A 25127-nucleotide genomic window follows, 5' to 3' on the forward strand; every position below is an offset into this window, starting at 1 on the left:
GCACAGCAGAGGGACCCTGTCTGAGTGGATTGAAGCTCTGCCACAGTCATGGGACTAGCATGTTCATCTGTGCACTTTTGTTCGATCCTGCTTTCCCTCAACTTATCTGCCAATGCCTCCTCTTTCTGTCCAACAAATTCAGGTTCTTGAACCCATCCCTTTACCTCCCAAACTCCAAATCCCATCCTCCACCATCAACCCCCCCCCACCCCCACCCCCACCCCACCCCCACCGGCCAACACGCTGCTGTTGAGTCGTCCAGGTTTATTTGCCTGCTGCTAACTGTGCTTCTCTGTAATGCACACATTAAAACATCACAGTAAAAGATGGAAGGGTGAGGGGGATGGAGCAGACGGAATCATGGGCGAGAGGTGAGTAGGGGAGGATTGACGGCTTCTCTATCTTATGCTTACATACAGTACATCGGTTCATACGATAGCTGCTACAGGGCTCTGGGAAACAGGGGCATATACAGTGGTCAAGGAAAAAAGGAGGGGGCAGGGGTCACAAACATGATAGCCATATCTCTGCCATTTAAATACTATTACTCACTATTGATTTGGTAAATGATATATTAGACGCTTGTATAATTGGTCCAGCAGCTTCTTTGCTGATATGGTATTTTTTTCTTTTCGAACTCAAAAAAAATAAAAAATAAAAAAATTATATATATATATAACGCACTATATATAACGCACTATATATATATATATATAAAAGAAAAGGAAGGAGAAAAAACCTGCAAATCAGACGGACAAAGCTGCCAGTCTCTTCAACTCCATATTCTTGATCTCTCAGTTGATACACGAGGGGCAGGTTGAGCTGACACTCTCCAGTAACAGAGTAGTAATATTGGAAAGTAGAGGAGAAAAAAAAAGATCAGTACATGGATAAAACTCTTAGTTGTGCTCTGGCGGCCTGTCAAGGGTGGGAAGGATGGAGGGATGCTGCACCCGTTGCTGTCCTCCACCCTCCCTCGTTCACTCACTTCCAGAGCTGGGTACTGAGGGTTTGACCAGAAGGGGGTCCCACCCAGCCTCCCATAGTGGCCCCTGGCTGCCCGAAGGCCATTGGAGCTCCAGCACCGTTCAGGTTCATTCCAGACATCTGCTGGTTCATCTGATGGAGAAAATAGACATGAAATGTATGACATATAGTGCGTTATAAAACATTAACAGACAGACAGCAGAAAGCCAAGGATTCAAGGCATGCTTTAATACTGAGACAGGAAAACACATGAATGTCCATTCAGTCTGCATCATCACATCCCTTCCTTCCAGACACTCTCTGCTCTCACATGATTTTATCTTCAGTCTTTCAATGCTTAACTCCCAGCTCGCCTCTTATCATCTCTTCCCTCTGTCCTCAATCCCTTCCTACAGTTGTGCTCTTCAGAGCAACCATAGCCCACTTTCCTCTCACTAGTGAGTGTGAGAGGCCCACTGGCTGCGAGGCAGTTCTGACTGGGTTATGTGTTCAAAGGAAAACAGGCAGAGATACGGATGAGTTAGACACATTCGTATACATGAAATGTAATGCTTATCATAAGAGATGCTTGTGTGTGGACTAAGGCTGGCCTGAATAATCCAAATATTCAAACTTTTCTCCCATTGGACTGACATTTCTTTCCTTGTTTAGCATTTAGAAAATTCATGTTTAATTAACCCTTCAGAATCCAAGAGAAACCATCTTCATGATGGACATGACACTGGGTAATAAGTAATGAAGTCATACCCAGGTTACGCTGCTAATATCTAAACACTCAAACCCACTATGAGTTTGTCCTAATTTGTTAGCCCCAGAGGATCGACGGAAGTGAGAAGTCAGAATAAGACAATATTATAGAGACATATGAAAGTTGTTTTAGAAATGGTATTTAGGTGCAATTTTAATGTTATTCGGACTAGCCCCAAGACTAAAGGTCTTTGTTAGATATAAAACAGCGTTCTACAGCTGTAATTATACCATGCTTTGTCTTTCAGCTGTCTCTGTATGTCTTGTACACACACAGACACAAAGGAGTCACAGGAGTGAGGAGCTTTAATTAAGGGAGTGTGTGTGAGCAGGCTGCTGGATTGATTTATGATACGTAATTAACCTCCTAGAGGCTGGGCCCTCCAACTCTCAGCTCTCAGTCTCAGAGGCAGGGGCTCAAAGGGAGGGAGAGGTAGGCAGGGGCTCAAAGGGAGGGAGAGGTGGGCAGGGGGCTGCATGGGGTTAAGGCCACAAGATGATAAGAGCCGAGAGGTTCATATTATATGACCCTTATTTTTAATGAGCCACATTTAGAGGAGGGAACAGAGAGAATGGGTGTGGGTGTGTGTGAGAACAGAGGCAGAGAGAGAGAGAGAGAGAGAGAGATTTATTCCCAGTATACTGTTACATGTAAATCACTATCAGTAAATTATCACTGCTTGTACTGTATTACTGAACTGACCAACTGTCTAAGATGACACTTTATTTATAGTCTAATGCATATAATTTTCCATGATTTCTGAATCAATTGTGCACATCCTACAATCTACCTGATCAATAGTAAAATAAACAGCCCTTCAACATTTCCATCATCTACCAACAATTATATTCTGAAGCTCAGTGCTGCAGTGACAATACAGCCACTTCACTGCTGCTATAATCACACTTCACATATCTTACTCTTATTTAGAAGAAATACGTTTTTTTTTTAATGAAGAATTATTATGTAGCACTATTTATTCAACGCTAATCAGCTGAATGGCATTGATCGCAATATGCACCCAACAAAGAAACAAACGTTTGAGGTACTGTGAAACATCTAATCTGCAAACAGCAACATTCCAGCAGATGTTGCTCTATTCACAGAGGTAACAAAGCAATGATTTCTTAGTCTTTTAGGAAATACGGTTTTAGACGTTAACTATAATACTGATAACCAAACAGCTTCTAATGTTGGTGCAGTGTAAATTCTTTCACATTTGAACCCACAAACGGACGTATCTTGGAATAAACCGCAGTTTTTAATTGTAAACTTGTGGTACCACCAAACAGACTTAAAAAACACAGTCGAAACAATGGCACATTTACTCCAATTAACACAATAACAAAAAACACCACATTCTGTTTTCCTGCACCAATCATCTGACTGAACGATCGTCACAAGCCACAGGATATGAAGCCACGTTGGGGTTCATATAACATTATCAACAACTCATTTTAAAGCTTAATAGTTCTGAACCCTCTGTACTACACACTGAATGAGAATGAACCAAAACATCATCTGTAAAGTTAAGACTTTTACCTGTCCCATGTTCCACTGGGTCTGCTGGCCCGGCTGCATTGCGTACATGTTCTGTGGGGGAACAACACCTGCTGGCATGGCTCCAGCTTGCCCTCCCATCATGCCAGGTGCCAGACCCATCACTCCTGCCTGGGCGTTTCCCATAAAGCCATTGGGCATCGTCATGCCAACCATCATCCCAGTGTTCTGGCCCATCATAGCTCCACCCTGGCCCATGACAGCACCCATCATGGTGGTGGGAGGCAAGGCTCCGCCCATGCCCGGGAACGCCTGGAAGTTAGCTTGAGGCTGTGCAGGAAACTGCATCTGAGGTGCACCAATGAACATAGCAGCTGGAGACAGACAGAAAGGTGCATGTTAAGGAGAAGGAAAAAGTACAAACAAACAGGAGGCTCACTTGTGCCTATGCTGGCAGCAAGATGGCCAGGACGGCAACACACAAACTCGAATGAAAAACACAGCAGGCCCAAAAATAAGTACAGTCAATTTCAGCACTAATGTGCAGTCCCAGGCTGATTCCCAGGCAAGTGATCTTTGAGCTGAAGGAGGAAGAGGAGGTGCTCTGTATAAAAGGGCTTATTAGGAGACAACTTGACGGTGGAGAAATGGCAGAGCGTTCATTTGGAGGCTGAACCTTTGGAGGAAATGTCCTCTTTGAAGAATGTTTCTGAGAGGCAGGGGCTTTAAACTCTGTTCAGCAGTATCAGAGTGCTGAACCATGCACTGTCTAAATTATTGATACCCCCATTAAAGCAAGGCCTTACCTCAGGAATTTCTCTCTCTCTCTCTCTCTCTCTCAAACGTGCACACACACAGGCATGTCCATATACACATGTGCGCATAGGCTTAACAGGCCCATTAGTGATAGGCTCATTTTATTTTTTCATGCACACACTATAAAAGTGAAAAGTGTAGCACACACCTTGTGCAGGTTGTTGTGGGACATTGCTGGACCCATAGAGAGAGAGAATAGAGTCCTTGGAGAGGGGTTTCTTGATGCATTCTTCTGCTTTGTTGCTGCTGTTGCTGTTATTCTCACTGAACAGGTCCAGATCGGGCTGTGCGGGAGTGGCTCCTGCTGTCCCCTGGGCCCCAGTGGCTGCTCCTACGCTGGAGCCTGTTGCTGTGCTCCCAGCAGGCTTACTGGAACTGGCCTGTATAGAGCAATAGACATGATGAGCTCAGTGTTAGCGTTACTCTTAGCATCTGCGAGTACACATGGTACAAAAGCAGCCCTATGCACATTACAGCACTCATCAGCACGCACAAACAAGCACATGGATTCCATCTGTGAGGCTTAAAGAACTGGGCCATCAGCCATAAAGCACACCTGTCAGTCTCACTGGACCAGGTTCCTAAAAGAGAAGGAATCTGATTTCACTGATGCATGAACATACACACACCCGCACAAATACATGCGCATACACACACACACACTAGCGACATAGACACAAAAGAATTCACTCATAGATTGTTAACTGTGTTCAGTACATAAGGAAATTTAATGAGGGAGAAGTCCTTATGTGCAGAGTCATATAAGGGCCAAAGCATGGACTAAGGTACAGACAGTAAATTAACTGTTTAAAAAGAATCACCACCCACATAAAAATAATAATAAAAAAAGCAATCTTGAAATGGGAAAAGGGCATTAATTGGAATGCAGCTGTGACGGCTGAACAGGATGTACTAGTTCACTGCACAATTTGTGCACATCCATAAAAACACAATGTCTAAGAATGAAACAAGCGCTCAACAAGATCCAGAGTGTGTGTGCAGTCAAACCACATGAAATCATTAACTCTGTTGCAAAGATATGACTTCAGGCCTGCACTCACCAATCTCCAGCTAACAAAACTTTAGTCCAAGGCTGCATAATGTAACTAATTAACAACATTATTTTAAAGATCCCACTGAGATCCATTAATACTGGGCAGGTTTCAGGTTTTTTATTTATTATTTTTTAAATGAAAGAATATAACTCCAAAAAAATATAAGGCATGAGCTTTTGGCAAGAAGGTGAAGCTTAAGCTCTAGCCAAAATCCTAATGAAGGGGGTGCAAGAGTGATGTTCTGGCAAAAGAGATAAGTTTGCAAGTATTAGGCGAGAGACTGTCTAAGCACATACATCTACACAACTCTTCCAATCGCTGCTTAGATTTTTGGCACCTTTCAGGAGAGTGCTAGAATCTAATAAGCACAGCATGGACCTTATTTATTTTATTTTTACTCAATTTCTTTACCCAGTTTATTATTCACCAGTTCCCTGGTTAGTAAGCTAAGGCTCCCCCAGTCCCATGCGAAATACGCGAAAAGGTGATACCAGCCACCATTTCTTTTCAAACTACAGTTAACACAACACACTGGATATCGCAGTGTCTAAATTTGTTATTGTCTAATATGACATGTGACAATATGTGCTCTCTTGAATTCCAGGCCTTGGATGGCAATGGACTCCCTGGGAATTAAACCTGCAATTTCCTAATAGGGCCAATGTTTAGACTGCAGCACAACCCAGGAGCCTCCAAAGCAAGAATCTAAGCACAACTATACCAAGCTCTTTGTTCATGCGACTGCAGCATATGCTTTCATTTCATCTTCATTTCTTTTCAGTTACATAGGCTGAATGAACATTCTTTTCCAAAAGACGAGATGTAAAAGCATGCCAGAATCTTACACAATAGCAGTGCTGTAGCTTGGAGGCTATGCTAGGCAGCTAATTATTACACCTTTCACCCTCTACCAGTTTCTGCACAAGATCATCATTCAAAGGCATGAAGCAAAGAGAGTGATGAGGGAGAGAATGCGATGGGGAGGTGGAGGAGAGGAAAGGGGGAAGGTACATAACATCATTTGGATGCAAATGAACAGAGCAAAAACAAAGTGCAACACTACTCTTCTCTGCTCTACTCCATTCCACTGCTAGAGGCCCATGATGAGACAGAGGAGATGAACAGAAGTCTGCTTGAGGTGGACAAAAACGAAAGGAGCAAAAGGGTAGAGACATACACCGGGACAAACAGCTCACAGCGCTCTGTCACACCTCAGCTCCCTGCTGTCTATCTGTCAGTGTGCTGTGCTCTGCAGGGCTGGATGAGCAGTGTGGCGTTCAGGAGGCTGGTGGAGCTGCTCTTTCCCCAGGCAGATGGTGCCAAGTTTTGGGTTACTGCCAATATACTGCTGCAGCATAACACTGACACTGACACAGACCCAGGGAACTGCAATGTATTATTTAAAAAAGTACTGTTTTGAAGATTCACTAAATTTATTTATTTACTGCTTTGTTTAATCAGTTTGTTACCACTTCACATCCTGATTAGAGTTGTAGTGGGTCATAATCCTGCCAGGAAACAAAGCAGAAACACACCTGTAGTGGCAGTCCATCGCAGCCTGGGCATCTCATAGTCATCCAGTCGCTCACACTTTTGTAAAGTCTCACCCAGGCCAATTAACCCACCATTTACAATGCTTGGAGTGAATTAAAAAAAAGCAAAAAACCTTTAACATGTGTTCTGCCTTTCATATCCAGGAATTATTTCAAGTTTCACTTTATGGGTGGCACTGCGGTGTAACAGGTAATGGTAAGATAAGGGTCCTGGGGCTGGGGTTGTGGGTTTGAGCCGTGCTCCGGGTGACTGTCTGTGAGGAGTTTGGTGTGTTCTCCCCGTGTCCGTGTGAGCTTCCTCCGGGTGCACGGGTTTCCGCACACAGTCCAAAAACATACGTTGATAGCTGGACTGGAGACTCAAAAAGTGTCCCTAGGTGTGAGTGAATGAGTGTGCGTGTGTGTGTGTGCCTGTGTCACCCTGCGAAAGACAGACACCCCCTCCGGGGTGTGTTCACACATTGCGGCCATTGATTCCGGGTAGGCTCCAGACTCACCGCGTCCCTGAACTGGATAAGCGGTTACAGACAAGGAATGAATTAATGAACTAATTAATTAATTAACTGTATTACTGTAAACTGAAATATGTGGGGTAGGGGTATTAAGGGATTTAGAGGGAGATCTGGTTGCTTGACTCATTGAGATGGGATGAAATTTGCAGAATTGCATTTAGACATGTGAAGGCTTGCCTCTAGCTGCTACAGTAGCCGCCTCTGATGATTCTGATGAGCACAGGACCATTCTGAAGAAAAGCATGTAACAAACCCAATACTGCTTTACAATGCCAAGTAAAAGCAGCCTCTGCTGACAGCATATGCACACACACACTCACACAAAATGACGGCTGCTTTGAGAAAATGCATCATGAGTGAGGCTTTGACAAGCCAGTGGAAAATAATGCGGATGATTAAGAAACAAAGGCTTACACACATACACACTTCTTTTTTGTTAGTATCCACGTCATTGTGACACACAAGACTCCAACATGTTCAACACTGTTTCCAGAGTGTAGATTGTTAGAAAAAAAGAATAAAGATACTACACATGCCCAGCGCTCAACAATGCCTATGGCCTTGTGCCTCTGGCCACATCATCTCACACTTTGGCAACAAATAATGCAGCGCTTGTTGCCCAAGTGACCGCTTGCCATAAAGATTTTTTTTTCCCTTTTTAACACACAACCAGACCTGGATGAATGAATTTTCACATCTTCACAAATATCGAGCATTCAATAATTATACACAAACTCCCATGCAAATACAAGCCTTGTCCAATCAGACACAGAACTAACTACATGACACCAGATCTTGGCAGAATTCACCTCAACTATAACCTCAACATTAATGTAATATAAAAAATGAAGGCAACAAGATCTTTGAGCATGTTCTGTAGCCCGTCATGATGCACAGACTAGGAACAAATGGCTTCAGTGACAGTGGCAGCACTGACATTAGAGAACAATAACAATGAATACATTTAAAACTAATTAGAAGCTCAAACTCAAGTGAAAAAATTAATTCAAGTGGCTGTATTCATGTAGGATTTTGAGATGGATATGAAGATAGAGGTGGGCCTGTGGGATTAAACTAAACCGTAGTTAACTTTGTACATTGGAAAGAACATGGATATCTTGCATTCCCTGTACAGACGTGAGAATCACATAACTTGTTTTTGGTACTGAAGTATGTATACTCAGGATAAATACAATGTACATAAGACAAGGTTGATTTATATAAAAATTCTTCATTTTGTCAGGAGCGTTCATTGTCTTAGTGGCCCAAGTGCATTTTTGACATGCGCCTACCGTTGTACAATCCCTTCCCCCCACATATCATGTGACATTTCAAGAAATCAATCAAATGGGACCACACCGGGATGGAACAAAAGCTATTAGAATTAATAATGAATGGGGATGGAAGCCTAAGATACTCACTGCTATATAATTCAGAGAAAGGACCATGTCTCTGCCTTGTGTTTTACTGTGTGTATATGTGCATGGGTTGTTATTTCCTATGCATAGAGTTATTACTGAAGATTCTCTAAAGATGCTTGATTACAGATGGTGTATCTCAAAAGGTTATAAATATTCCAGTGATCATACAACTGTGCAACTAAATAACACACACCAATGAATATTCTAGAGCTCCTACTCCCACATGAACAGTGCGACACACACATACATATACATACATAATGACACAACAACGTGGAGCATACTATTTCCATGAAATTTAGAGGAGGCCATAAATATTCTGGCTCTAACCACCCCCAACCATACAACCAAATTAAATCCCACTCCCTCACTCACTCACACAGAGCGGCTTCCTGTGAAACAGAGCAGGCTTTGTGTGATTAGCAGCCCCACACAGATAATTAGCACTCTGGTGGTGCAGGGGGCTGGGTGGTGCTAATCCAGTTCCACTCTGCAGCCTCATTCTGCCTGGGAAACCACAGAAAGACACACGGAGAATGAGGAGAGAGAGTCAAAGAAAATGGAGAACAAGTGTTCTCAGATGACAAATGTGTTTGTTTGGAGTTGGTGAAGATGGCAGTTCGCACCAGCGGGCAAGCAGACCCTGTGCCAACAAGGAAGCTGGCACTGTGGTTGCCAACACTAGCCCACCGGAGCCCACTGCTGCTCAGAGACTGAGGAGAAGAGTCAGCAATGCTGCCAGCACAAAAAGGATATGCAAAGAATTACAAAAAAAAAGGGTAAAAAAGTGAATGTTCCAGCAACAAACTTAGGGAATTTAAGTTTTTTGATGTGACTAAGAAAAAGCTGACTATGCCAAAGTCCTTTTGGGTAAAATGTCCACTCAGTAGCTGTCTATAAAATGCCCTCAAGAAGAAATTCCTAGTTTTAAAAGATCAGACACATACCTTCTTAAAGAAGTTCAACACTGATAGCAAAGCTAATAGAAAATTGAATAAAACACTAACATAACTCTTAGCTGGAATGGGACTTCAGTGGATGTTGCCAGCTTTTTTCCACATATACCTACGTCAAATGTTCTAAGATGAAGGTAAAAAGCCTCAACAGTTCTGAGTCTATTTCTCTTTTGAAGGATATATAGCCCACTTTTCTCAAAATTGCCCCCAGTCTAGCTGCTAATGCAGTGCTTCTAAAGCACAGAGATTGACAATTCCCAACAATGTTCCTACCACAAGTGTGTAAGCATGGAGTATAAGAAAAAACATTAACTGTTGTGATGTAAATTTGTACACTTAAATTTGGTTGATATGCTCATAAGCAATTCACTGTTTATTTTTTATTTGACTGTTAGTTGAGGCTATTTCACCATAATATGACATGTATCAGTATTCTATGCATAAAATCCATCAGCATAATACACTTAAAGCACACTACAACACCTCCTTATCTCTGCAGCAGCCTGATCTTCTCTAAAACAAACCCACGGCACTATTCTCCTAAGCTCAATTTAAACAACTACATGTTGCTCACAAAGTCAAGGACACTCTACCTAAAGCAGCGTCCTCCTGTGAAAATGAGCTGACCTGAAACACACACATGCACTTCTCAGAGAGTGAAAAACGGCAGGAGCAATTAAGGCCAGCTCACCCAGACTAGGGAGGAGACGAATTAAGAGGCTTTTTGAGCTACTGTCCCCAAGTCTTAAAATATGGATAAATCTGCTTTAAATATCTTGGCAATTTGCATGTGGTCAAAACGTCGACGTCACCTCGGAGATGTGTGTGGAGTTTCATTAGTTCATTGGTCATCTATTCTAAAACTCTGTAGGGCCCACTGCAGAGTGAGAAAGTGAAGCTCTGCAGGGTAGAGGGCTGAAGGATGAAATAAATTAAGCCTTCATAGCATTTTCCCAGAGGAAGCCTAGCTGAGAACCACTTCTCACAGGGCACGACACTGCACCAACTCGGACAACTGAGTGCATATCCTGTGACAGTTGACATGATTGCATTTTTGTCCATCTGTAGGTTTGTCAATGGCTTGCCTGCATGGGGTGTGTATGTTTGGGAGGACTGTTGATGGAAACGGTGAAGAACAGCCTGCGCAAGACCTGTTCTCTTATCCAGATGAAGCATATGGACTAGCATACACAAATTAAGACACACTCATGCACACGAACACGCACAAAAAAAAAAAAAAAAAAAAAAAAAAAAAAAAAACACACACACACCATTCAGCAGCAGTAGTGGCCCTGAGCCCAGATGATGTGTCTGTTTGTGAGTCACATTGCAGACAACAGAAATTATAGAAGAGGTGCTAAAACAGCTCTGCCAAAGAGAAACATAATATAAACACTAAAATAAAACCAGACTATGGAAAGGGGAGAATAAAACAGCAGCAATAAAAACCACAGCTATAACAACAATAAATCAGGGATATGCTAAATTAGTTGATAAATAAAAGAGTATTCCAACGCAGAAGTACGTTTAAGTGCATAACACACTGATGTGACTAAGCCCAGGATGCAACACAACAACAAGCAATGCTGACAGGCTCTCTCCACAATGCCAGCTTCCATATGAGCTGCACTGTAGTGTAAAGACAGCAAAACAGCTCAGCTTTCATTAGGTATTAGTCCTACTGAGAGACCATCTGTGCTGAAAGAGGGAGGAAAGAAAGAGGAGGAGAAAAAAAAATAAATAAAAAAAAAAGGAAGCTTGTTCAGAACCCACTGTTCTCTGTGTGCGACTGTACATGTATATATCATGCATTTATATTTATGGCTATTTTTATAAGTCTCAAGGGAGTTGAACACTTGTAGTTGATTTACTTGTGTGTGCTGATGTTTAAATGTTCTTTAGTAAAGGCAATGGATAACTGGACCACCGCCGATGTTAAACGGTTTGCCTCTATAGTACAGTAGAGCCCTCTTGTACATGGTTCTACATAACTTCAAGAAGGGTTCTAGCATTGCTACAAAGAGCTCTTATCCACACTATATAGATCCCATTTAGGCAATAATGGACAATACAGATCAAGCATAGTGAGAATTATTAGACACCACCCGTCACTTGAACATAGAACATGAAGATGAAATAAATTGTTTAAAAAAAATTATTAAAGCATATAGAATGGTAAAATAATTCCTAAGCACTGTGCAAGACCTTGTAGGCCACTAAACTGTCACCATCACAAACAATACACAGGACATAAAAGCTGTAGTTTACTGTAGTCTTTGGTCATAAAAAAAAACATATTTTTTTCTGTCCATCTGTGTGTCTGTTCTACAGTGAGAAGAAATAACAACATGGGTGTGAAAGGACGTGGTACTTTCAAGACATTGGAAAAAAACAAACAAACAAACAAACTTGTACTCTGGCTGTTTTGTCTAGAAATGAAATAAATTAAGAGCTATTTCTAACTCTGCATAGGTCTTTACCTCCACCTGGTCACATATGGTTTAGAGGCAATCTTGAAAGTTATCTGTAACGGGAAATGTACTGCTTACAGGAACAGCAAGACCATATGCTGTGTGTATCTGCATATACACATCCAATATGCTTCACATCATCTCCAGCTGTGTTGTATGTTGTTTCATTGCCTAATTTAGGCGCCCACAGCTCTGAGTGAATATGGAGACGTGTGTGGTGCATAAAGGGTGCAGTCTAAGGTGGGACACTGATGAGTCAATCAATAACAGTGCTCTTAAAGAAGCACGGCTTTACTGATGAGTGTGGAACACAGTGTACGCAAGCCCAGCAGCAGGGAGCTGAAACGCAGCATTACAGAGTCAGCACCTCGTATATCCTGTCTGCTGGCCTAAGCTTCCAACTGTAACTAATGAGGAGGAACAGAGGGGTGAGGATGCTAAGCCTAGATTACTGAAGTGGGATTTCACTGTTAGTACTAGACCTTCTTTACCACAACACAACCACAGTGCATGGAAGAGATGAATCTAAAACTCTGTAATAGGTCTTAATTACCACTGGAAGATAAGCAGAAAGCTACATTCTTAGAGGATGATCTACAACAGTGATTCTCACTCTTGGACATTTTAGTGCTCCTGGCCCACTTCACTAAACCCTTCATGTAGTTAAGGAGACTTTCTGAAAAGAAATATTAAACTTTATAAAACATTGGCGTTCTAGAATCAGGGCGGAGGACCACTAACACTTTACAGAATATCAAATTAAACCGGCTCAAACATTACCTATACATCAAATATTTTTGTTCAACTTTGAACTTTCAAATGATCCACAGAACCAGCCTGAAGCCTGGCTGCAAATGCACTGACGCTTCTGTGGTTCTCTTGTTAAAATACACCTTTTAAATGGCAGGTTCACCCATACAATACATGGTGAGTTCCTGCATTATGCTCAGTGATTCTGGATAGGCTTCAGACCCATCATGAGCCTAAATTGGATAAGTGTTTACAGCCAATGAATGAATGAACGAATAAAATTCACTCATATGGCCGTATGAAAATATACTGCTCTTTAGGAACAATTATTTGCTATTTTGGCAAGACTAATGCACATACACACGTGTAACTACATAAAACAAGTTGCATCTCTGCTTGAATGGAAGGAAATCTGGTAGCAACACACAGGCTCTTTGTGAATATCACTTAAGTTTCCTGGTTTAAAGCAAGACAACAAGCACTAAAATTGTTGAATTAATTGGTTGTAAAATACCACGGTTTGAATTTATTCAACTATGAAGAGAGTATCATATTTAGTGGCTTTCAGTGCAGAAAATCCAAATACTTCACCAACAGTTTTGTCACATTACATTACGTTATATTAGTGACAGGCATTACTGTAATAAGATAATTAAATCAAGAAAAGGTCACTGACGTGGCATCCAAAGAAAAAGTCTGTGCATCTTTTATTTTGTGTAAGGCAGCTCTAGAATCGTGATGAAGATCCACGCAGTATTCATTTTTTCACCTGATTTTGGTCTAGTTTTAGTCTTAGTCTTTTGACCAAAATGTGCATTAGTTTTAGTCACATTTCAGTCATTTTTGTATTGTTAGTTTTGGTTTATTTTTAGTCAATTTAATTTCAAAAACATTCAGTCAGACATGTATTTCTATTTTCCACATATTACTTTCTAATAACTTCCACAAACCATAGCTTTACATTTATAAACCTATTAAACTGCGACTGAATCTTTGGTCAACAGTTGATACGAGTGACAACCACATGCTTGAAGAATCGACTCTTTGGGAGTTGACTCCTCTTCTCTAAACTTGTTTACTTTGACTTTATTCTGCCTGCTCTCACTGTGAACAGAGATGCTGCTCAGTGGGAAGGATGTGGAACCGGATTCTGAAAATAACTTTGGACATTTCTCAGCAATATCTGCACCATGTCAGAGGAAGAACGGGTTTTTGTTTTTAAGATAAATAACAGAGGCTGTATTCAAAAAGGCACATTACATACATACTTGTGTAAATCTCCTCACACTCAATACTTTCTTTGTTCCCTATATTCATGTGACATAGCACCTGTGACTTCTTTTTGCCATTTGTAAAATTTCAGAATGTGGTTCCATAGTCGTCTGAGCAGCAGCTTAGTGAACAGAAAGCAGCAGGAAAGGGAAAAGTGAATGTGCCTCATCACTTTGAAAACATAACAAAGAGACAAAAGTATTTTACTGTTTATTTTCCTTGTCATTTTTAAAATTTAGCATTCACATAATTGTTTGGAGTTTTGTCAATAACAACAAATGTAATACATTTCTATCATAGTTGTCATTTTCAAATACTTATATTTATTTGGATCGCACCTTGTTTTCTTTGTGAAAAATAGGCCTTCAACAAATATTTTGCATCATATTTTTAATTTTCTTAATGAAATTAACACCAATATAACACGGGAAAAAAATCATGTAATCAGGCAGCAAGACTGCAGAGTGTTCTGGGTAGGAAAATGCAGGATGCATGGTGTGTGTGCGTGTGTATTTATCTCCTGGGAAAGCTGCAAGAAATACGAGCTGGAGGCAAATGAGATGTGAAAGGAGGCAAGTGAGAGACACTGGATTAACATGCAGAAGCTATAGCCAAACTGAGGGAACGCGGAACAGACACCCTGGTGGTCTCTCATCAGGACTGAGAAAGAAAGCACCTCTCCCATCTCCTCTCTGTGTTTTTAGGTTGCACAGGAGAGCTGTGAATTAAACCTCCAAGCAGGCAACTGCAGTTATCCAGCATGTTCTTCAATTTCTCCATGCAACTGGCTGATCCCTTGGAACAAGTGCAGTTCTATGCAATGGAGGTGGGGGGTTTCTGAGCTTGTTCTTTCACTCTTTTTCTATTTGTCTTTCTTAGGCTCTTTACACATTCACTCAAGCTGCGGATAACACAGCTGCAATAGTACCTTTACAACTGACATATCTAAAGATATGTAAAATGCCACCAAATCTGTTATAATGGCTTATGTGAAGGCTTTGCCGCTGATGTGTCCTTCACACGAGCCTTCGAAAAAATAAAAATAAAACGGCAAACAAGGTGAGAAAGAACAAACACTCCTCCTTCTGAGAGCAGGCGCCCACTGCTGCAAAATAATAACCCAGGGAGGAGTGTGCAATGACAGCACACTGTTTCAACTCCAAGCTCGGCACATACTCTATATGCAGAGCATTAGCATACTACAAAGCTTTAAACAGATATTGACGAGCGTTCTATCTTTAGCTCTCCAGTCACACGTCGCGGTTTCTGCTTCATCCTCTAGTCCTTCTCATGAGTATTCAAAGACAGTAGGCTAAGTTATGTAAACTTTCTACACTCCCATCACATTTCCAGCTGTCCCAGAGCAAGGGATGCTACAGAATAATGGGGGACAATATGACAATATGGGATATTTAATGTGATGGACTATTATTGTAATAAACATTAATCTTTTGTGTGTACTTACGGAACACCAACTCAACATGGTAAATACCAAAGAGCATAATTATAAAGTCACTTTTAAAGTGGATTTAGTTGGGAATGCTATGACATATGCTGAATATAAATATCCACATTTTGGATAGCAGTTTTTAATCTGTGAGGCTATTAGAGCATTGTGTCTTTCAATCAAAATACATTAGACATACTATCAACAGAGAAGCATTATTCAATACTCAAGTGAAAAACCATCAACTCTTCAGAAAACAACTTGAACAGACATACAAAAGTAGCAGCTAAAACACAGTGGTTTCTTTGAATATATCCAACTATTAAATCTATTTCATATGGTCTAAGCACGAATCCTCCCATCTGTGGTGTGATCAAGTACCACACAATACAGATGAGGTCATCAAAAAAACTTGCAATGGTTTAAAAGGATTAACATTTTATTTACATAAAGTTTACTAGTCACTACCCCTGTCTGATCATGAAGCTCTTTAACCAATGTGACAATTTATTCCTGCCACATTACACATACCTAGATTCAATTACAGTAGTGAATTATTGCAGTGGAGGAGGCCGGTGTTCCAGTTTTTGAACAAGCCTGGCCAGCTTTTCACACCTCTCAATAAAACATTGATTTAGGTAGGAGAGGCTTTTGTTGGAGCTGTTGGCCAGCTTTCCACTGCCTCCGTCACAGCTTCAGTGCTGAAGAGCTGAGAGACCACAGGGCTGCTCTCTCTTTCTCCCTCAGGTGGGGGCATGAGCATGGGGGATGGGGCAAAATGAAAGGAAGGAGGGGTTCCCAGTGGCACAGCAGTGCTCCCAGATAAAAAAAATTGCTCTTCGTGCTAGGATCCTGCTGTGCCCTGGCTAGGTGCAAGTGTGTAAAGGGAAAACATCCTTTATTCTTTTACAGGTCTACAGTGTGGGAGATGCACTCTGGTCAACCAAGGACGTATGGAGTAACAGAACTCTCCGCAGGGCCTAAGGATTCTGGACCCACTACAGTGCAGCTAAGTTTACTGCATGTAGTGGGTGAGTTTCCTTGTTTAAGCAGTGAATAGTCTTAGTCCAGCATCACACTCCTCATTCTATACTCCTACATCTCCCACGCCTCCCACTCCTCACTGAAAGGAGCAGGCTAAATGCTAATACTTTCAGATTATTCATAGCACATCTTTTGGTCTAGCAGATACAAATCCATCATGTCAGCTGTAAGCAGAAAAGGTAAATATAATCATTTTGTTTGTGGAGGAAATTAAAACAAGCACGTTTGACCTTTTCCTCGTCCCTCTTAGACAGTAGCTTTAGGACAGGGGGATAAGGGAGGGGAGCTGCAGAAGTATCAACAATGAGCCACAGTATTCAGCACATTCGCTGCTGAAGTAAGCAACTGGCAAGAGGTAAAGAGATCTATAGAAACCAGGGAGTCATTTACAGCACTAAAGTCAGTCCAACGTGTGTCAAAGGAAGACTATTTACACCAGCACACTTTTACTTTGGGTTGTTTAGCCATGTTCAACAAAAAGTAGAATTGTAATTCACAATTCAAACATGCTTCAAGTTTTATACAAATGTAAAATGCAAAAAAGACCTTAACAAGAAAGTCTGGATGGGTAATACTGTAAGAAAGCTTGTGTGAAAAGTGTACCTGATTTGTGTTGGTGTTCGAAGGTAGAGGATTTGATACCATTGGGCCAAAAATATCCAAGTCATCACTTATAGGAGCTGCACCTCCAGATGCTGCCCCACTGCTGGTTGTGCTGACTGCAGGAGCATCTGAAAGAGATAGGAAGTATAAAAAATAATTAACTTTCAGTCAAGAAGCCCAGATTTTTCCCTATTGTTCTCTCTAGACATCGAGGCCATGAGCAAGGAAGGGAATGAGTATTCTGCTGAATTGGGACACAAGGGGGTTTCAGAGAGGGCACAGTGACAGGTCCAGGTTGACGGATTTAAAGGTTAGTGGTCTCAGGCTGCCTGGCCCATGGCTCCCTCATACGCCCCTATACTGACTCATACAATCACTGTGAATGTCACAGAGACACAGCTTCACATTCCTGCCTCAAGGGCCACATGCACACAAGCACAAGTGTGGTCCACTTCAATCCCCGCACACAGAGCGAGACATTTTTCCACTACACATTTCAAAGCAATGGAAAATGGTTTGGTGATAGGCTTACTCCAGCATTTTTAACCTAATCTCTATACACTGCCTTTGGAGTGTTCACTCGACTTCCACCATGAATAATTTCAACTCACTTCCCTGAACTTAAAGAAGGGGAAAGAAAAAAAAACCAAAAAAAAAAAAAACCAGAAACAGTCATAAGAGGGAAGCTGCATATTTAAAAGTAGGAAATGCTGAAAACCACAGAGAGGTGCATCTAACTGAAAATTAATTTACTACGAAAGCCAAACCCACAATTAAAGGCAGATATAATGGAATGTAAAAAGACATTTTATCATATTTATGAATGCAATACCAGAAAGGTTTAATTCTCATAGTTCTGAAGTTACAATCTATTGCATATATACAGTGGTGGACAATAATAAAGTAAATGTAATTAGTTACTATATTTAAGTAATATTTTTATGTATCTGTACTTTACTGACGTACTTAAATTTTAGGCTACCTTTTACTTTAACTCCACTACATTATACAAATCTGCCGTTCCTGTCGGTTTGTGTGTGAAAATAAAACTGTAATGTGTCTGAAAAGAATCTTTGTTATTCTCAACTGTTGTATGTATTTGAAACTGTAAATAATCACTTTCAGTGCTTAGAACCGTTATGAATTAACAAAACAATTTGTACCGTTTATAATTTGACTGTATTTGAGCCATCAGTAATTACTGCTCATTCATATACACAGTTTATGGATCTGTAGATACCACCAATCACTCACAGAGGGTGAGAGTCCATTGGAGATTTATCAAACACAATACATGAAGCAATATTCCAGAAGAAATATTCCAAAACCCAATAAACCGTACAGTACATGTCCAAAAGACAAAAACAAGTGTCAGGCAAAAAGTCAGAAAACCAAAACCGTAGCCTGACAGAATTTCAGAAATCACTCTGACTGTACTATACTCTGCAGTAATGTAGACAAAACAGAAAGCTTAAAGGAATACTATGTAATATTTTTAGCTTAAAATTACAGCTTCCAAATCATTGTGATGTTTCACTGACCTGTAATAGGGAGAATAGAGCCTCTGTTTTTGCTACACTCGGCTCAGCACTGGAGAATCTGCACTGTGTATCTTTTGGAGGAGTGTAGGAAACCACCCCTACCCTTCCCCTCCCTAGCAATTACAGTACAGTGCTGTTAAAGTTAATTGCACTAGGGGGAAACTCAGGAGCAGTAAAAAAAAAACTGCACATCTACAGCATAATGTAATGCACAAGTGTCCTATGCCACTGTGAAAGGTTATACTTGTGCGTTGGCACCAAACCACTAGGGCTGAATTTCAAACATCATCTTCAACCCCATGTAGTGGTATCAGTTTTACGAATCTATAAGGTGCACTATTTAAGGAGTGTACTGTAGAGGAGTTAATATTTCTGGACTTCTTGACTTGAACAACTTGAACCATGTTCGTCCGACTGCAGACCAATCACAGCCGCAGTGGTCTACATAGACACAAGTGACATTTCTGGAGAGGTGCGCATCAGGCCGGGCATAGGTTCAACACAGTATAAATTGGGCTTAATACTCCAGAGAGTGTTGGTTCGGAGGGGCAGCACCTTGGGTGTATGTAATAATTGATATAACATCATTCACTTTATTAAATCTTTGGCCATTTCTGCTGTGTTCAGTGTCAGGATAATTCATGACATTCTGTTAAAAGACTCGACACTAGATTATTTAGACCTACAATGTGTTACGTTTTGTTACAAAAATTATAATAGGACATTAGACCATAATGTCATGCTACTTTGTATTATTGGTATTTTGGTATTTTGTATTTTGGGATTTTTATACTTAAGTACATTTAAAGGTAAATACTTTTGTACTTTTACTCAAGTGGAGATCTAAAACGAGGACTTCTGTTTTTTTTTTTTTTAACTGAAGTAATATTTTACCTTAAGTGTCTGTATATACACACATACACACACACACACACACACACTTTTCTCCAAGCATAAATCACTGGAGTGTATTCCACTGAGTGTGGAATAGGGAGGTTGAAAAGGTTCTTTAATAGTATTACAGGCTTATGCCAAGTAGTTACATTATTGAAAGGTAACATATGCTAATAGTGAGAGGTGACTAAACCTGCGCCTTGGGCTTTCTCTTTGCTGATAAAGAAAGGACCAATCCTCTGGCAAAAGCTCACAGTGCTCTTTGTGTGCGACTGTCCTACTGCCTACATCTAAAAGAGCAGGGAATCTAATCACCCTCAACCAAAGCCTGTAGCAGGGGGAGAGAAATATGCCTGCTAGCTGTGGATGTTAGTGGGATGCTGGAGCACACTTTCTCTTTCCATTAAGCTCTGAAGCACCACCTGAACTGCTTGGGTTCTTACACAACAGCTGCTAGAGGGACATCTCCCTTCTGCTTTAAAACCACCCACCAATTTTTACTGATACAATTCATGAAAATGAGATTTCTTTCCTAAGTGAACCCTCAAATAGACTTTGGGAGGTGTGGGATTAAGCACGTACTGCAATAAAGGAGAGAGCAAAAGGGCGTGGAGGTGGTGGGCGATGTAAAGGTTTTCTCTGTGTTAGAACGTGACACACTGCTTCACGCTGCTAAGAGACAGAGTTGAGCATAAGTGGGGAAAAACGCCAAAGCAAGATACATGATTCCATTTGAACACCATCATCACATACCTCCCATCATTTGCTCCCTCATCCCCCACAGCACACCATAAATTCTCAGGCACTCAAACACACTGTGCCCCCTGTGCCATGGGCACACACTCTAAACAATCCATCTTTTCTTTCCCCATTCCCCTTACCTCTGCCTCCTACCCATCTATCAACTATCATAAGAAACAGGCACACAGTCAGAGTGCACAAGAGAGCATGAGAGTGGGGTGGTAACAAAAGAAAAAAGACACTCTAGTCCCATATCGCTTTAGGGCTCTAAACGGTTTTCATTTTCAGGAAAATAATAGAGAGTCTGTTGGGTTTGGTCATCTCAAAAGGTCTATACAGCCACTCCGATCAATGCTGGGATGATTCGATCAGCTGAGCTCTCTATGTAATCTAAGCAGACAGAAACAGCAGCAGGAGCAGCGACTGTGCCCAGCAAAACAAAGCTCAACTAAAGCCCAGAGCTGAAGACCCTAAATTGCTTTCACCCTCAGCACTGCATTCTGACTGCACTGCTACTATGGCGTGACTGGTTGTGAAGAACACAGACATAGACTGTTATCTCACAAATGCATTGGTACCATCAAAACCACCGAAGAAGTATCATGAGTCATCTGCTGTATAATAAACTTATGTCATTTCATTAAATTCATTAGCTTCTAAAAATTGTGTTTTTTCACACATTTGCCTGGTTTTGACTAAACCTTATATCTCCGTTTTCATAATTTCAATCAGAAAACTGTAATGCTAATATTCAATTATGTATATATATATATCCTTATACCACATTATAGTTGAGGCTGGTTGAAATTTCACTCTGTGAAATGTTTTGCTCTATAAAAATCAATATGAATAACATAATGAAGCTAATTCCTGGAGCTGTATCCTAACCAGCATGAGCAGTAACATCACTTAAAGCTCCTTCGGCACATTTAACTCACTTAGAGTGATAGATGGAGGAGGTATCTCATATCTTACCCAGACCCAGCAGGTCGATGGCAGGCTCTGTACTCTTCTTAGGACTGGCTCTTGACTCTATTTGAATGTCCTCCCTCTTCTGCAATGAAGAGAGAGAGAGAGAGACAGAGAGAGAGAGAGAAAGGAATTAGCATTAAGAGACTCATCAATCCATGGGGTCTAGCATCCCTAAATTTAACCATCTCTTTTCAGAGTCAGATAACAGACATTTAATCCACTAAGGCTATTTTAGAGACCTTTAGTTATAGCTGGGTACAACCATGAAGCAAATTACACAACTGAAGTTAATGTATTATGTCTCTGACTTAATAGAGCAGTATTTCAAGAAAGTCTTAGCAAGAGAGATACTGCACCAGTGCACAACCTTGCTTAGTGACTGTCCTCTGTCTGGCCTCATAAATACTTACGGCCAAGACACTTTACTGCTCAAAGGCACTTTTTACACCTCTCCGATTTGTGACTGGTCATCGAGGCCAATAGTGATTTGTGATTGGCTGTGAGAGCTGTTTCTGGCTAAAAAAGCCAAACTGTAATCCAGGCTGAACCGCTGATCAATATGTGCTGTGGCAGAGGATGGATCAAAGCCTGAGAAAGGCCTTTAAAAGCTATACACAGAGACAGAGAGAGAAAGAGAGCGCGAGAGAACGCGAGAGAGAGAGAGAGGGCAGTTTCCAGTTGCATTTTTTTTTCTGTTTTGTGGAAGACAAAAGAGAAAGAAAACAACAGAGAATAAATGTGTTTCCACCAGCCTGTGCAGACACATCTGAATCAAAGCGCCAGTACTTGGCATATGCCTTATTAGCACAATAAAAGAGAATAATAAATATGATTTTGCATGGCTGTGTCAGTCAACTTCATCATCCACCCACTGCTCTTAAGGGAGAGGCAGAGTGATGGAAAGACAGGACAAATGGAAAGACTTCCCTAATGAGTAGCTTGTGGTACTGGCATGTGGCAAAGCTTTTAACCAAGTGCATTATGGGTAAAGGTTGGCCCCTAAAGGTACTGTATCAAACAGACTTGGAGACTAAATTCAATTTCAGAATTCAGAAAAACACTTAATAAAATTAGTTTATCATATTAAAACAGATTAAACAAAGGCCTACTATCTATGATTCCACAGGCTTGCATTTGAATTAACAGAATACAAAAATCTAAAACTTAAAAGCTTTGCAGTACTATCCCATCTATGCCATTTTATTAAGAAAATAAAAACACTGGTTGGGGTTACATTTCCCTGGATAAAGCCAGCTGTACCTGTAGACATTCATTAATTATGCTAATCAATTCTGAAGCAACTTCAAATTGCACACAGGCAGAATTCGTCCAACTCTGGATAAGCAGAAAATAAAATATTAACCCCCAAAATTTTAAACTGTGTCACAAACAGAGCTCCTGCAGCACTCTGTGTGAGCTTTTGTGCAAATGGAACCTTTGACTCATATGTAGGGTCAGAGTACACTAAAAAGTGGACTGTGAGGTTCAAGTGCCCTTCATAAGCAGGGGAATACCCTCTTCCTCTGCTATGATTGAAATCTGTAATATGAATATAGTTAGCTTTGCTTGAATTATGCATGAGCTTAGGAGCTCTGGCTCTCTTCGACTTTGTGGCGACACACAGTTAAAACACACCAATACCCTTAGATGGAGCATTCATGTGGAACCTAATGGTGTGGTTCAGATAAGGGAAAAGATGCGGGGTCTGAAGAAATAAAAATACATCTAGAAAACACAAATAAAACATAAGTTTCTAGTTTTTCCACCACTACACTTTCATCTCTGTTCATCAAATGTATCAATCTACCATACTTAAATTCCTCTACGCCACTCTGTCTCTCTTATTCCCCCTCTCCAACTCTCTCTGCATCACTTTCCAAGGCTGTTGAGTGAATGGGTGTGAAATTGCTTGAACTCTGTGCTGTGTCTCATGGGCCTTTCATATCAAGGTCATCCCTAATTCATGAATACTTCCCTTTGATGGAAGAGTAATTCCATTTGGGGCACATTCACTCAGACCCGTCTTGGCCTCACTATGCAAACAGGATCAGAGCGAGTGATGCTCACTTTCGCTCAGACACCATACTGAGGGCCACTTGTATCACATCACACCAGAATGAGGCCAACCTCTAAACACTTGCTGGGGCACTCAACACATATTTCGTTTCCTATTCTCCGGATAACAAAGCCACCTCGGTCAGCTCAATTTGTGTGTGACAGAGCTGATATGCTAGTAGTCTCATCTGTAACTGATCCTGTGGTAGGCCAGGCTGTGTCACTTTTTTTTTTTATTATTATTTATCTATCCTAACAGAACAAGTGTTAACCAAGCATGGAATTGGCAGTACAAGACAGGAAAACAAACAAACAAAAAATATATGTGTGTATGCAGGCACACACTGCTGAATGCCAAACAAAAACTGAAAGCCATTAATATTAAAGGCCTCTGTAATGCACAAGCCAAAGTCAAAACACCATCAACATACAAAAATGCCTATATGGCGCCTTTCCATCAATGGAAGAAAAATAAGCATTCTAAAGATGGCTAAAAACTTGTGACAATCAAGTATTAAAATATTAAAAGAATATTAAGCACCAGGTTTAAAAAGAAAAGGCTGGGTTGAAAAATACAGACTAAATGTAAACATGTATAATACATATCCATAAAGAACAGCTCATTCCAGCGTTAAGTGCTCATAGAGTTATGGTTAGCAATGTTACCACAACACTGAGAAAATAGGGGTTTTGTCAAAAAAACAAAAAAAGCAAATTCATCATACATCAGGAGGTGCTTTCAGCTCAGTGCCATTCTGAGACCATACCTTATCACTATCAGCCAGGACGGAACCTAGAATCAAGTCCTTAATGTCAGATGGTGCCTGCAGTAATGAAACCATATCAAATACTAAGAAGTATGCACTATTACAAGTAAAGAAAGACCTCTTTGCTTCTGGTATGAAATGAAGCCATGTTGGAGGTCCTCACAGAACAGCTATTATACACGTAATAACAATATGTATCATGAAATACATATATAATTTACACTTCAAATGCAACTTATTAGTGTTTTAAACCAGGGCTATCCTGAAGAATGAATGGCCTCCATCACAGTTTTCTTTAGCTTGTGCTACATTAATGAGACCTTGATAGCAGCTGATTAGCATTCACAAAGCCAGGCTTTAGCATACCTTTAGACTGCCAACGCAAAGCTAAGTGCACTACCAGAGTTAGCTCCATCATCACACTTTGGCAGGTAGACTGAAAGGAAGACAAAGAGCCAAAGTTTGTGAACCAAGAATTGCAAAATCTAACAAAATCCTAACAAAGTACCTTCTTACAACCTTCTTTGTGCTCTTTCAATGCTCGAGAGCTACAGCAGTCTAAATATTTTCACACTAAATAGAACAGGTATTGATCAGTTCAGGATCAAACAATACACAGCAGGTTTCTCTGATACACTACTGTCTTTCATATAAAAGAACTAGTTCAATAACATAAAAAATTATCAACTACGGCCTTTTTGCTGGTACTAGGATGGTTATTATTTCAAGCAGTGCATGTTTTCAGCTTGGGCAATAGTATGAAGAAGATTCTAGGGCAAAACTGTCACAAATGTAACAAAGCACATCAGGACACCGTGGACAAGTCCATTGTGACACACACACAGACCTCCCAGTCTCACTCACCTCACACACTCTCTCTCTCTCTCTGAGACAAGCACACACACTTTTCATCCAGCGCCAGAGAACAAACTTTGAAGAGTCAAAATCCTCAGCTGCCTGACTCCAGTGTTTTTCATAACGGCAGTACTTAATTCTTTTGACAGACACAGAAAAGCATAGAA

The 25127-nt window shown here is 40.8% G+C and overlaps 1 protein-coding gene across 4 annotated transcripts in view; it reads right to left on the reverse strand.

The window, feature by feature from the left end:
• Positions 1-231: 231 nt before the first annotated feature.
• Positions 232-25127, reverse strand: part of smap1 (small ArfGAP 1) — an 89632-nt gene continuing 64736 nt past the window's right edge. For all 4 annotated transcript variants that reach the window (XM_066679230.1, XM_066679232.1, XM_066679231.1 and 1 more), the window contains 5 exons: positions 21287-21365; positions 17136-17263; positions 4200-4431; positions 3278-3609; positions 232-1119 (listed from right to left, as the gene is read on the reverse strand). In XM_066679230.1, coding sequence (XP_066535327.1) covers positions 985-1119; positions 3278-3609; positions 4200-4431; positions 17136-17263; positions 21287-21365 — 906 coding nt within the window. In that variant the 3' untranslated portion in view covers positions 232-984. The remainder of the gene's footprint in view (positions 1120-3277; positions 3610-4199; positions 4432-17135; positions 17264-21286; positions 21366-25127) is intronic.

The sequence above is a fragment of the Hoplias malabaricus genome, chromosome 8, assembly GCF_029633855.1.
Source record: "Hoplias malabaricus isolate fHopMal1 chromosome 8, fHopMal1.hap1, whole genome shotgun sequence".
NCBI lineage: Eukaryota > Metazoa > Chordata > Actinopteri > Characiformes > Erythrinidae > Hoplias > Hoplias malabaricus.